The sequence below is a fragment of the Rhinolophus hipposideros genome, assembly GCF_964194185.1.
Source record: "Rhinolophus hipposideros genome assembly, chromosome: 21".
Lineage (NCBI taxonomy): Eukaryota > Metazoa > Chordata > Mammalia > Chiroptera > Rhinolophidae > Rhinolophus > Rhinolophus hipposideros.
Window position 1 is genome coordinate 7,138,791 of NC_138067.1, and position 14,578 is coordinate 7,153,368.

Genomic DNA, 14,578 nt, shown 5'->3' on the forward strand with positions numbered 1-14,578 from the left:
TTAAGTAGCTCATTAGTTAGTGAAATTCACAAGAAGAAAAATCCACCAAACTTAGAGAATGAATCCTTACCAACTTGTTGCCTTTTTTCTGTTAGTCTCATCTTTGGCTCTGTCACTGAACATGATAACATAATAACAATAATGACATCAGTAGTAGTGTCTTCTTACCAGCAAATCTGAAACTTAACCTTTCTGTGCCCATTCTTCTCTTCTTCCCACTCATTACAATGGAAGAGGCTTTATAGTGACTGAGTTTGTCCACAGATGACCCATCCCGCACCTTCGTCTCAGTTCTTTGACCTTTATCTACAATCATCATTTTTTCTCCCCTCCAAAGCCACATACTCACTCAGTCATATACTAAAGTTTGCCATCCTCAATAACAGCATTACCTCTTAAATTTCCACAATTACTTCCTTTTTTCAAATTCACTTAACTTGGGTACTTTTTCACTCAGCTCTGTAACTTCATCACAATGTCCTTCATCTTACCACTTACTGTCTACCACCACTGTCATGCCCCTGCTTTCCTTGTTACTCAACGTATGTTTTGTAGTCCCACACTCTAATCATTAACTAACATCCTTTGCCTGCCTGTCCATCTGTTCTACTCACATGGCACAACTCCAACTCAGGATAAACCCAACTATCCATTTACTTCTGGCCTACACCTGTGTAGTTGAACATTGCTGGAGAAAATTCAGGTAACCCTGCTGAAGTGACTCACTTCAAATTCATGAGCATTGATCCCGAATGATATTAATCACAAACAGATGTTTTAACCACTGTGACCAGTAAATTCACTTTTCTACTCTTCAGAGGACCAGTCCACACCTTTCTCCTCTGTCCACACCTCTCTCCTCTGACCCTATCACCACCATCCTCTCCTTATGACGGCTGTTAATTCATGGTGAAAATAGCCACAATCACCCAATAGCTACCTTTACTTCTACTCCCAGGTGTGTCCACCTGTTCCTTCCCTCGGGATACAGTAGAAACGTCCCTACTCCTAAGGCAACCCGTGTGCCTTGGAACTCTTACCTGTTAAGGATTTTACTCGTGTAGCCATCTTTTCTCTTTTCTGAATCATCATTCCCCCCCACCCCCCTTACTGAGTCATTCTTCTGGCCTGCATACATGCCTTAATATCATTCACTTAAAAAAGAAAATAATTCCTGTAACCTACACCTTACCACTCCATTGCTCTGCTCACCTTCACACCAAACTTCTCTGAAGAGTTGTCTATGTGTTTACTCTCTCTTCTTCACCTTGCATTTTTCTCTTCAACCTGTTCAACCTAACTTTTAACCCCACTATCCCACTGAAATGGTTGTTAACAAGGCCACTAGTGACCTACAATGTGATTGGCTCTCTACTCCTTTGAAGGGCTGTCTTCTGTGGACATTCATGCTACTATCTCCACCTAGTTGTCCTTTTTCCTTTGCTAGCTCTTGTGCTTCTACCAGATCTCTAAATGATGGACGGACCAAGCTCTGTCCTCAGCTCTCTTTCTTGTCTATTTTTTCTCCTTAGGTGAACTCATGTAGCCTCATCATATCAAATGTGATCTGTAAACAGATAACTCAGATTCACATACTCCTCTCAGACCTGTCGCCTGAGATCTAAGCTCTGAGTTATTAGCTGACTCCCAGCATGTCCACTTGAAAGTCGAACTGACACCTTCCCTCGCTCTCCCAAATCTTCTATTTTCAATCCTTTCCCTCCCACCTTCTCAAATACAAGCCTTCTCCGTCCTACTTGACCTAGGACTCCTCAGACCCTACAGGAAGCTCTGATAGCTCAACAAGGTATGTGCCAAACCGAGCACTTTCGCCATCTCCTGTGCTAATCCCCCATCCAAGCCACCATTATCTCATGGTTAGACTTGTGCAGCAGTCTCCTGATTGGGGCTCTGCCTCTGCTTGGCCTTTCGACAGTCTGACCTTCACACAGCAGCCAGAGTGCTCTTTCTGAAGCAAAAGTCCGGCCATGGCAACTCTTGTTCAAACCTTCCAGATGCTTTCATTTCTCTTAAAATAAAATCCAGACTCCTGGTGGCCTACAGTCCCTGCGTCCCTCTGTGACCTCTTCCTTCACTCTGTCACTTAACCCACAGTGCTCTAGCCACACTGGTGTTTCTGTTCCTCCAGCCTGTCATGTCAAGCTCATTCTGTCCTGTTTCAAATACCCTTTCCTTCGATCTTCCACAGCACTGCTTCTTCAAGTTCTTCCCGTCGCAGCTGATGTTTTGTCTCCTCACATGGGCCTTCCCTGCCCACCCTTGCTAACGCAGCCCCCCAGTCTCTCAGGACTACGTAACCCTATTTTATTCTCGTTCATGATACCTATTACTGTTGAAAATCATATTTATTTTTTTATGGTCTTTCTCCCATTATAATTCAGGCTTCTTGAAAGTTAAGTATGCTGTCTGTCTTACTTGATTGTTGTGTTCTCAGCTCCTAGAAGCTAGGAAGTAGTAACACCAGTAAATAATTGTTGCCTAATTGACTGCTCTTTACCCTTGGCCTGCCTGGGTCCAGTCCATGGATGATTTCTCATGTATGCTCTCTCTGAATTATCCCCATGTTTCCATCTTTCATTAAGCTCCCCCTCTTGGCCTTCTCATTTAACGTTTACATCTCCCTCAAAGAACACTTACTTGCTCGCCCACTTGCTCACTCAGTCACTTGTGGACCCCCTGTCTCCTTACTTTCCTTGATTTCACACCCAAACTTCTAAGAAGTATCTGTATTTGCTGTCTCCTTCTCCTTTCCCCCTCACTGTGCATTCCACCACAATTCACTCCTACACCCTCATTCCACCTTCCACTCTAAGTTCTCCACCCACATTTTGGAGGCTAAATTTGACGCATACATCATTGCTTATCTTACTTTACCTTTACTGACGTCGTCTTAAAATGCTTCTGTGATGCCATTCTCCTATAGATTTTCTTTTTAGCTTGCTTCTTGCTGCTTTCTAGCCACCTCTTCTACCTGTCTTAGAAATGTCTTCAAATTGGCCTTCCTTGTCACTTACTGTTCTTGGGTGTTATCTTCTCTGAGGCATCAGTTTTTATTTCTAAACTGATGTCTTTTAAATCTATCTCCAGCCCACATCACTCTTCTGAACTTCGGACACACATTTCACAAATATGCCATCATTGCCAGGCCTTTGCGTTCTTGCTGGAACATTCTCTTTCCCCCTTCCCTCCATTCTCCCCCTATTACTGCCCACCTGACACCAACCAACTCGGCCTTTCCTGACCTCTCAGGTCTGGGTTGGCACGTACCCAGTGTCATAGCACTCGTCACATAGCAGTGCAGGACCTCTTCACAAGGGCAGGGCTCTTGTCTTACTGTTGCCGTTACGGCACATAGGGAGTGCTGTTTAAATACATTTTGGATGAATGAGCTAGCTTGCGGAAGTGAAAGGCGGCTTTATGCAAGAGACGTCAGGGAACTGAATCTTTAAAAACAGAAGTCAACAGGAGCACATGCACCTTAATATGTTCCATTGCCTAGCAGTTAATGGACAATTAACATGCGTGTGGTACTTGCATTGGAAGGCTAGGTATGTTCTCAGTGCCTTTTCTGTTTTGGGGGTACAGTGCCACCTGATGGTTGGTGATAGGAACTGTCTGATCCACACTGTGTTTCCCGTTGGGGATTCTATCTCCAGTGTTGGGGATCCTATCTCCAGTGTTCTTTCCTCTATCCTTTACCTTTTTGTAGTTATGCTTTGGTTAGCCCTGGTAAGGAAACAATAAAAAATAAATATCTTCTTTGTGTTTTTCCTCATCTCTTTTTCATCTTTTGCCGTAGGCAAATAATTCTTCCTTTATTTCTATTTTATTACATCAAACTATTAAGTATTTTGATTGTGACCTTTCTATTTTTAAGAAAAATTAGATATAACAAGATGCTTATTTAAGTGCAGAAAGATTTCTTTAAGAATCTAGAGAAAGTTCTCTATCCATTTCTCTGTGTTCGTTGGTTAAAAACTTTTTCTGCTGGCAAAACAAGAAAAATAAAAATAATTTCTTACCCATTTATTTTGTCTTAGTTACTTTTTAAACTTGTAAGTCTTTCTCTTTCATTGTAAATGCCCTTATTTCAACTATATTAATGTAAAATATTGGGTTCCTGTGGACTAACCCAGGAACATATTGAGCATTTATGAGATTATTTCTATATGATATTTGAATTTCCGAAGACAACCAAACTCATGAACTTTTGCCACACAATTTAAATAGGAAACTCCCCATTTCTTTGTATCTATAGGCCTTTATTAATTTATGAAATTATGGTGCCAAGACAAAGAGATAAAATTCTACTTAATATAATTTGTGTTATGTTTTATTACATCTCTGAGTCTTTGAAAATTAATAATTCATGAATATCAAATAGGGAATTTACCCTATCTGATCCCTACCTCTTCTTTGACTGTTGAAAAAATATAAGAATGGTGTATATATCAATTAATGATACATTTACTAGTCATTGTCAGACATTTGCTTTGTGCTAAGCTAAAGGAGATAATGGCTTGAATTGCCATGGTAAAGAAGTGAACATTTCGGTACTTCCGTTCGTGGTGTCTTTTTCTTTTTAGAGGTGTTGTGCATGTTACTTGCAGAGGTTTCTGGGGAAATAATTCCAAGTGATAAGCATTGTAAAAGGAAATTATCTTTGCAAAATTGTAAGTGCCATCGTTATTTTATACTCATGAAAATAGCCAAATTACCAAAGCATCATGAATGTATTATACTTTTTAATACTTCATTATATTGTCATTTTGTGATATGGTATTATTTATATACAATATGAAATAGCTATTTGAGTGTTTTGATCAAATTATGAATCAAAACCTTGCCATTTTCCTTCACTAGTAAGCAATTCTTAATTTTTCAGGGGATTTTCCTAGCAATAGCAGTCTAGCAGAGACATAATGTGTTTTGTAGCCTAAATGAATTTATTTGCCCTTTTAGAGCCTTCATCCCCTCGTATGCAAAATGAAATATTTATACCAGGTGATTTTTGTAATGTTGTTTGCTGACATAAGACTCTACTTTCCAGTGGAGCCCTTTATCTGTATCTAAGGGAAATCAGTGAAAAGAATATCATTATTTAACAGTAAAGTAAACCTTGTTGAAACTTATTTCTTCTGTTGAACTTACGAATATTCATTTTATAGTGACTTTCTTGATATTGTTCAATTTTATGATTTTAATTCGTGGTCATTTGTTTTGGTTTTCCTAAGTGACATTGATGTTTGGGTCCCAGAACCAGACCACTCAGAAGTGCCTGCTGAGTGGTGGGATTTTGATGCCGATAAGTCACTCCTCATTGGAGTTTTTAAGCATGGTAAGTGAAAAGTCAGGTATGCACAATCTTTTTCTATGTACGTTATAATTGATGTACTTCTCATTCTGTTTGTTCATTTCCACTTAAAGCTTTATTCCAGTAACAGCCACGTTATTACATATATTATATAAAGCATGCACTCCCATACTGTCTGTCAGTGACTGCATTTCCTCATGAAAAGAGTGGCATATGTGACCTGTCCCGCCTGGAAATAAATAAGTCTCCCATAACTTCCCCTCTGAGGAAGAGTTCTTATGTGAAGTGTATAATGTATCTGTGATGAGTTTTTCCTTTTTGTTCATTTTAACTGATAAAATTTAATCTGAATTTTCAAATATACATATTACCAGATCATGTAATATTTGTGATAATGTCTAGAAAACATGCTTAACCTGTGATATTAGTACATGGTTTCTTTAGGATCATCATCCACCATAAATATGAGAGGTGATTGTACCTATATAACTTTCTTTTTGTCTTTTTTACTTCATGTCTGGTGATCCCTCTAGGTTATGAGAAATATAACACTATCCGAGCAGACCCAGCATTATGCTTCTTGGAAAGAGTGGGAAAACCTGATGAGAAAGCAGTTGCTGCAGAACAGAGGGCGAATGATTATATGGATGGGTACGTGCATCTCAGTCATGCTTTCTCCTTACGTCTTATCAGCATCAGCGTATTCTGTGTCACTGGGTTTATCTTAGATAATGTAGTAGTAAGACAATTGGAGTTCACCATCGAAAGAAGCTAATGATCAGGGAAGAGACTGGATCTGCCCCACACCCATTTGTTTGATGAGTTCTTTTTTCCATTAATGTTCATGGCCATTAAGGCCATAAAATTCAAGGGGCATAAGAAGGGAGAATAAAGCTAGAATATCACAATTAAAGAGAAATGTGATCTTTATTATACAAGTTCTAAGGCCTTAATTATATTTCTTTTCTTACCAAAAGAGGAAAGTAAGACGCTGTATTAAGGTTAACAATCCCACATTTAAATGTGAACTTGTGTGTAAATTAAAACTAGCTTTCTTCTGACTTGGCCATTTAACAGCCTTTATGCTATGGCTTGGGTTCCTCTGAGTAGAGAACAGAGAATTGAGGGTGACATTAACAGTAAAAAGTCCTTCCAGCAAAACTCTTATTTGTTTGTCTTGTCGAGAGAAATTTTAAGTCTACTATAGTTATCATAGCGTTTGTTGGTATTTTAACAGGGATGTGGAAGACCCAGAATACAAACCTGCCCCGGCTCTCTTTAAAGATGATATAGAGGTATGCTCTGATTCATATTTTCAAATCTTTGATTTTAGTTATGCTATGGTGTCTTTGCTTTTTCTTTTGTGTGTTTTTCATTCATATGTTTTCATTATACATAATTCTTTCCTTAGAAGATTAACTAAGTTAGTGATCACAAATAATTATTTTGAATTTACCTGATTTCCTTTTCTAGACAAGTTGGAGGCTGGTTCAGACATGTGGATAATGTAGGACTTGCACACATGCTCTACTCAGGAACTAAGAAACACAGTGTCCAGGGGCAGAATCCCAAAGCAGAGTAAGAGATGAGGGTTAGGCTGGTGTGTGTCAGTAAGAACTGCAATCCTGTGCAAAGTCAGAACCCTCAAAGGCAGACCATTCTAACAAACAGCATAAGGAAACTACAAGGAAATTTGTGTTAGCATGGACTCTCAGTAGGGGAAAAATTGTCACCCCTGAGAATTCAGTCATAGGCCTGCCTTCTCATGAGTTTATGGCTTGATTCTTCTTCCTCTGCATGGTCCAGGAACACTCAGGCAAAAAACGTATATTAAAAGGGGTTGAGTACTGAAGATAACGCCTTCCCTAAATGAGGTTAACATCCAAAAATTCAAATTATATGAGGAACAAATTGCCATGAGTGATTGTTAGCCAAAACAACAGAGAACAAGACTAGACCTGTAAGAACGTCTGGTGATTGATCTATTGAAATAGAAAAGAAGTAAATTTTTAAGTGATTAAAGACATTAAAGAAAGAACCAGGAAGAAAAGAAAGATAAGATACGATTTTAAAAGACTATGGACATATGAAAAAGAATTATATAACTTTGGAAGTGGAAAACACAGTCGTTGATATTTAAAACTCAACAAATAGGTTAAACATTTGACTAGAGAAGGAGGTTAGACACAGTTCGTGAGAAAGAAGTGATTTAGAAAGTAGATATGAGAAAATAATTCATAGTGAGCATGATGAATCACTTTGGGCCAATCTGGAGAGAGAAACCACTTGTAATTTGAACAAGAAAAGTTTAATGTATAGGATTATTGACTAAACTAATGAATAAAGGAATGGCCTCTACTCCTAGGGCTGACAGAGCACCCAGGAAAGAGCCCTGTCCCCGAGATCTGGCCTTTTGGGGGACGGAGGGGCCTGGACACAGCTCACTGGATGGCAGAAAAGTTGCTGTGCTGGCATACTCCTATAACTTGGAGTAAATCCACCTTCTAGGGTTGCCAAGGAAGCTTTTCCTGGGGAAACGTCTCACTGGAGTTACTCCACTGCAAAACTACTGGTGGGGGGGACGGTTGTAGGGAAAGCTGCTGGCCAGCAGGTGCTAAAGAAGCTACCTGAACTCCAGGAGCTGGCACTGGGGAAGCTGTATGTGCTGGGGAGCTAGCAATGAAGGAGCTCCCCAGAGTTAGGAAGTGAACCCCCTTTCCTCCTACAGCGTCTCAAGCTCCCACTACTGACAAAACTTAGCATCATGTTGGCTGGCTAAGAAAATATATTTAAAGAGCCCAGATCTATTTTCTTATGGCTAGCAAGAAACATGAGAGACAGTAAATTTATAGCTGAGAGGCAATAAATCAATAACCAGCACAAAGGAATATATAAACAAATTTTAGAGACAAAGAGAATAGCATGAATTTGTCTGGCATATGTATGATAGGGATTCCAGAAGGAGATACTAGAGAGCATAAGGGAGAAGCCCTATTTTAAGAGAGATCAACTGAGAGTTTTTCTGAACTTGATGAAAGACATGAATCTTCAGATTCAAGAAACAATGTGACTCTTGGCAGGACAAACAAAACTAAATCCACTCTAAGAAATATCCTGGTGAAACTGCACGTTCACCAAAAAGAGAAGATGTTAAAAACAACCAGAGAAACAAAGGACCCACCTACAAAGGGATGATGATTCTAACTTTAGGCTTTTCTAAAGCAACAATATACACTGGAACAAAATCACCAAAGTTATGGATACGTTGAATGTTGGGATATCTAATTGAAGGTGCTCTATTGACAGATAAAATGTAATTATACAGCAGAAGCAAAACTGCTCAAGGCTGGGAAAGATTTCAAGTTTGTCTAATAATGAAATATGAGAATGAATAGATCGTGAGAGTTGGTATAGAGAACGACAGCACCAAAAAAAACCACACAGTTTTAAGTAAAACCTGAGGCATATTTTACAGTTAGAGGAAGAGTGGAGGAAAAGAAACTGGCCTAAAAGTACTCTTAAAATAGGAAATAATTTTAGTAATGACTGGTCAAACACAATAGAAAAGTATAAAAGGGTGAGAACTTAGAACAAGAAATGATTATTTTTATTTTTGCTAAATTAATCATTAAAATTTCTGTATTACAAAAAAGTTTGATTCCCTTATTTTGATCCAAGTACCCTGTGACAAATTTCTATTTTTTTTTAAAAGGATGATGTTTCCTCACCAGGAGATCTTGTTATAGCAGATGGAGGTAAAATGCATTCCTTTCTTTACTTAGTATTATTGTAAATTAACATTCTCATGATACCATGAGGTCAGAAAGCTAATACATTTTTATAGTGCTTCAAATGTATATGAAATTTTGTTCAAGACAGTTGTAATTATCATGGGACATACTAGTTGATTGGGAATTTAACAGTATTTTTAGTTGTTTAGCAGTGACACAGTAAGCTTTTATAGAAGAATTGATGATATTATGGCATGATTATTAAAATTGTACATGAGATTTCATCATTACAGAATTAATCCATTCAACTTATTAGTTCCCTATCATATTAGGAACCATTCTTTATCACTCAGTTTCTGCAAACCTTTTCTGTACAGGGTGTTCTACTTTTTTCTGATACCAAGATAGGAAACTACAGTCACTAGAGTATACTCATTCCCTCCTGGGAACCAGGGGGAATCGTGCCTCACTCTTCCGCAGTTCAACTAAGAACGAAAGAATAGGTTTTGCTTAGCATGAATGATTACCCCTTGATTGTGGTGTATGTAAGTATAATATTCCACCCTGGAAACAGAGAGCTAGATCCTACACTATATTGGGTATATAGAAGTTTAAAAATTACAGCATTGTCATATTGAATTTTTATAAATGTTCTTCTCTAATGACTTTTTCAATATTTTGATTCTGATTAAATTGAGATAAATTTAATACAGAACATATTAGTTAGAAGAGTTTACAGTATTCAATTTCTCATAGATTCCAGTTTGACTTTTAACTTCCATAAGTTAAAGCACTGAGTATTCGTCAGCCACTACAACATATTAGACCTGGAAATGCAAGTGTTGTATTTTCTGTGCATGTAAAGTTCTCTTTAAATAGATAACATCGTGGTTCTTTATTCCAGTGTGACCTACTTACTTTGAGTTGCCCTTAAAGTTTGTTGTAATGTTTTTACGGTAGAGCTATACTTAAAACTTTTTTATGATGCGAGATTAGTTTGGTTTTGTTTTTTCATAATCAGATTGAAGGAAAAAATTGTTTGAAACTAGGGAAATTTTGCTGCTTTTGTAAGGTTCATTACAGTATGTTTAGTTTTGTTTTTAATCTTGTTTCTAGTTTTTTTTTCAATTGACACAATTGTCTTTAAATATAGATGGTCAGCTGTTGGAGGGTGATAAAGTTTATTGGCCAACTCAGTCAGCTTTAACCACACGTTTGAGGCGTCTCATCACTGCATATCAGCGTACCAATAAAAATAGACAAGTCCAGCAGATACAACCTACTTTCTCAGTGCCTGCCACTGTAATGCAGCCTCTTTATGAAGAAGCCACTCTTAATCCTAAAATGGCAGCCAAGATAGAAAGACAGCAGAGGTAAGACAATAGCACTATATTTTCAGTATATAGTATCTAAGTATAGTGGTTCATTCTGAAGGCCGTTAGGGTGTGATTCATGAGTTTGTGAAAAACACACATAGGTGGAGAAGTTCAAAATAAAATGCTTTATGCACATGTGCATAAATCCATACTTGCACACATACTTGTATATACACAAATATGGTAAAACTAATAAAAATTATTGCATTTTATAGGTACTAGCTATACTTCATATTTTAATCCTTTTGTCATGTTTATGAACAGTAAAGTATGAAAGAAATGAAGGTACAGAGCAAACTCAAGAATTAAATTATTAATGAAACATAAATTACATGAAAAATTCCATTTTATATTATTTTGCATTGTGACTTTTATGAAATATCAGAATGTATGAAAGACAAGTCCATCCATGCTTTAGATACAGTATGAATGCTTGGAACGACTATGTCAGAGGAGAACAAATAGAACGCTTTACAAGAGACCATGTTAAGGAAACAGGGAAGCTACTCTTATCTCAGAAGCTTTGACTTTTTTAACAGAGTACATGGAAAAGAATAGGAATGGTTTGCAATAACCTGGCCTCCTTGTTAAACCTGGATCCTTGAATGTTCTCTGGAAGATGAACCATTGTTCTTCTGTTTCATTTAGAGCACATTCATTGTATTGGAATTTACTTAGTCTGATACTTAAACGATTTTAGTTATCCTAGACATAATGTTCAAATTCTGCTACCTCTATAAACAGGGTACACTGAAACAGGTAACTTTCCGTTATCTGTCATTGCATAACAACCTGTATCAAAACATGGTGACTTAACATCAGTTTTTTATTTCTCACAATGAAGTGGCTTGACCAAGTAGCTCTGCCTCTGATTGTGTTCGCTGGAAGGTCCGAAGTGGCCTCACTCACTTGGCTGGCAGTTGGTGCTGGCTGCCAGCTGGGAGCTCAGATTTTAAGAGGGAGCATTCCTAGTGGCAAAGACCAAAACTGCAGATTTCTTAAGTCCCCACCTCAGCTGTTACAAAGTGTCACTTCTGCCACCTACTGTTGGTCAAAAAAAGTCACAGGGTCAACCAGAATCTAGGGGAAAGCAAAATAGATAGAGCCTCTTAGTAGGAAGAGGGGCAAAGAGTTTGTGGCCATCTTTACTCTGCCACATACATTTTCTCTCAACTGTAGGATCTTCCTAAAATACTCATTTATCGTGATATTCAGTGGCTCCTTATTTAGTATAGATATAAAGTCTCAGTTCTTACGCCATAATTCAAGAGTCTCTTCAATTTAGGCTCCAGCATGCATTTTTAATTTTATCCATTACTATGCCTTCAGCCTTAATGTATTACTTATTCTTGACTCAATATTCTAAGTTTATGTTGTTCCTATCACATGGAATAATATCCTTCTTCCTACTTTAGTCCATACTTCAGGCTCAGCACACGTCTAAACCTTTACTAATTTTTTTCTCAACCAGTCTAGCTCACAGTATTTTGTTTTCTGCACTCAGCGCTTATCTATATAAACTACTCTTTTGTCTCAATAATATAAGATATTCTAATGACACTTATCTTTTCCTTTCTGTGTCTTGTGTTCTTATCTCAATTATAAATTCTTTGAAGGTAGACACTGACATTTTAATTTTGTGACCTGCATAGTTGGATTTCAGTTCATTCTTTCTTTTCCATTCCTATTTTTAATACCCAGGTGCAAAGTTCGTGTGACTTGATTAGTATCCTCAACTGCCTATTTTTAAATCGTCATTACGTTAATCTTAATGTATCACTGATAAAAATCACAAGTTAATGTTTTTCAAAGTTCTTTCTCATATGCTTTTTCTAATCTACACAACAACCCTGTGGGTTAAGCAGGGAAAAGCTTCTATAAATAGGCTGTGCTTGGAGATTTATGGTGTGTGAGTTAAATATTACTCTCTTGAAGTGTCTTTAGGAGTTTTGAATTGAATAGAGATGATTTTTAACCAGGCATTTAGAATGTTTCCTAATCTGATCCCCAACCCTATCTCCCACTGTCCCCAATATGATCCAGCTCCTTATCAATCTGGAATACTGGTCATCCTGCAAAAATGTAGATTACTTACTATTTTGCTTATTCTGAGCCCTCTTCCTAACATCCCTCCATAATCTTAGCCTCATTCCATCTTAAATGCCACTTTGTGATGCGTTTCTTGATCACTTAAATCTAAACTGATCCTTTCATCTTCTGTGCTTTCCTAAAATTCTGAGTTTTATAATGCATAAAACTATAAAATACTGCCTTATACTATAAATATGTTTGAGTTGTTTTATCTTTTTTCCTGAAAGGAGGGTCTTCATGTCTTATACAATCGGGTACCCTATGCATATTTTCTCACATAGTAAATGTGCAGAAAACTATTATTGTCTGAAGGAAAAGAAGAATGGTTGGACGGATGAGTCTAATAGTATTTTAAAACGTATTTATAAGGCAATAACCCTGGATTTAATCCTTGAAAGTACTTGAAACGCTTCAAATTTATTTATTTATTTATTTATTTATTATTTATTATAGTTATTATATTGAGCATTAATCAATATTTCAGTAACCAATGAGGTCCTTTTCTTTAATCTGATTCAAAATTAGATGGACAAGAAGAGAAGAAGCTGACTTTTACAGAGTTGTATCTACGTTTGGAGTGGTATTTGATCCTGACAGAGGCCAGTTTGATTGGACAAAATTTAGAGCTATGGCTAGGCTCCATAAGAAAACTGATGATAGCTTGGAGAAATATTTGTATGCGTTTATGTCTATGTGTCGGAGGGTTTGCCGTCTTCCTTCCAAAGAAGGTATGTATAAAATTTCTTATTTTCCTTGTTTAGGTGAAAGAAGCAAAATCACTAAAATTTAGAAATTTTCAACTCTCATTTCAATACTGTCCAGTTCAGTATGTCAGCAGTTTTTCATTGTTATAAATAAACTATGCTTAAAGATCCCTTATTCCTTAACCCTATTAAAATTAGATCTAAAGAAAATAAAGGTCCACGTTGAATTTTGAGAAAATAGCCAGTGTTTTTATTCAGTATTACATTTATGATTGAGGGAGGTGGAAGATAAAGGGTAGCTTTTGGTAAACAGCATTAACCTACATTTTTAGTCTATCTTACAGGAACTGTGCTAGAGGGCTCATTTTACACGAATAATTTTGCAGGAAATGAGGCCTCCACTGAAAACACGTAAAAAGGTTTAGTAGGAAAAAATCACTCAGGGCCTTCAAAAAAAAATGACAACTAATCAGAGGTGCTAATGCTCAGCTAAGGAATTGTTCTGAGGTAAATTTCATGGTTTTCGAGGTCCAGAGAAATAGCTTATCCTGTCAGCAGTTCCTCTAAGTAGTGCTGTGTTACAATCAACTGTCTTCCTTCTTTGTTCAATATGGTTTCTGGCTGCTAAACCCAGCAGCTTCCGATTCCTGTTTCATAGTAAAAATATAAGTGGCTCATAAAAAGATCTAAATCCTATGTGGGTTTGTTTGTTTTAATTTTATTTCCTAACAGATTTGTTGTCAGTCTACTGAATAGAGTAGCCAATCGATTGATTACCTAAATACTACATGATTCAGAGTAGATTTTAGTGTACTGTAAGGTTCACTGTAATATCGTAAATGGGTTTAAAAAGAGGGATATAGCAGAGTACTATCTTGTATTTATAGTTGCCAAGAGGCTCTCATTTCTTAATTTTTAATTCCTATTAGCAATATAAATTTAAGTGAATAAATTCATCACTTTTTAATCCTAGTATAAAAGAGAAGGGAAAAGGGTTAATTACTAAGTGATGATTGACAAGGTAGCTTTTCTTTGTTAGAAACGTGAGATGTTTTACTTAGATCACTTTCCCAAACTTCTTCAGTTCACAGCGCCCTTAATATCTCAGTCAGTTTTCACGGCACCCGAGGACGTAAGTTCTTAATAAAGAACTAGGTAGGTCCAAACAACGTAATCAGTGTCTGTGTCCTAACAAGCTAGTGATTGTTTGAAAACATAGCATAAATTGAAAGAAAAAAAATACTTTTATGTCTGAATCACAGTTATTTACTAATGGAATGTGTACACCTTCTTAAATCTTAGAAGTAGCAGAGACACTCCCACTCGTGTTTCCTGTTACAT

The 14,578-nt window shown here is 37.1% G+C and overlaps 1 protein-coding gene across 5 annotated transcripts in view; it reads left to right on the plus strand.

The window, feature by feature from the left end:
* The window catches only part of CHD9 (chromodomain helicase DNA binding protein 9), a 150,157-nt gene that overhangs the window by 116,598 nt on the left and 18,981 nt on the right, over positions 1-14,578 (plus strand). For all 5 annotated transcript variants that reach the window (XM_081031658.1, XM_081031659.1, XM_081031660.1 and 2 more), the window contains 6 exons: positions 5,256-5,359; positions 5,869-5,986; positions 6,573-6,630; positions 9,048-9,090; positions 10,220-10,439; positions 13,059-13,261. In XM_081031658.1, coding sequence (XP_080887784.1) covers positions 5,256-5,359; positions 5,869-5,986; positions 6,573-6,630; positions 9,048-9,090; positions 10,220-10,439; positions 13,059-13,261 — 746 coding nt within the window. The remainder of the gene's footprint in view (positions 1-5,255; positions 5,360-5,868; positions 5,987-6,572; positions 6,631-9,047; positions 9,091-10,219; positions 10,440-13,058; positions 13,262-14,578) is intronic.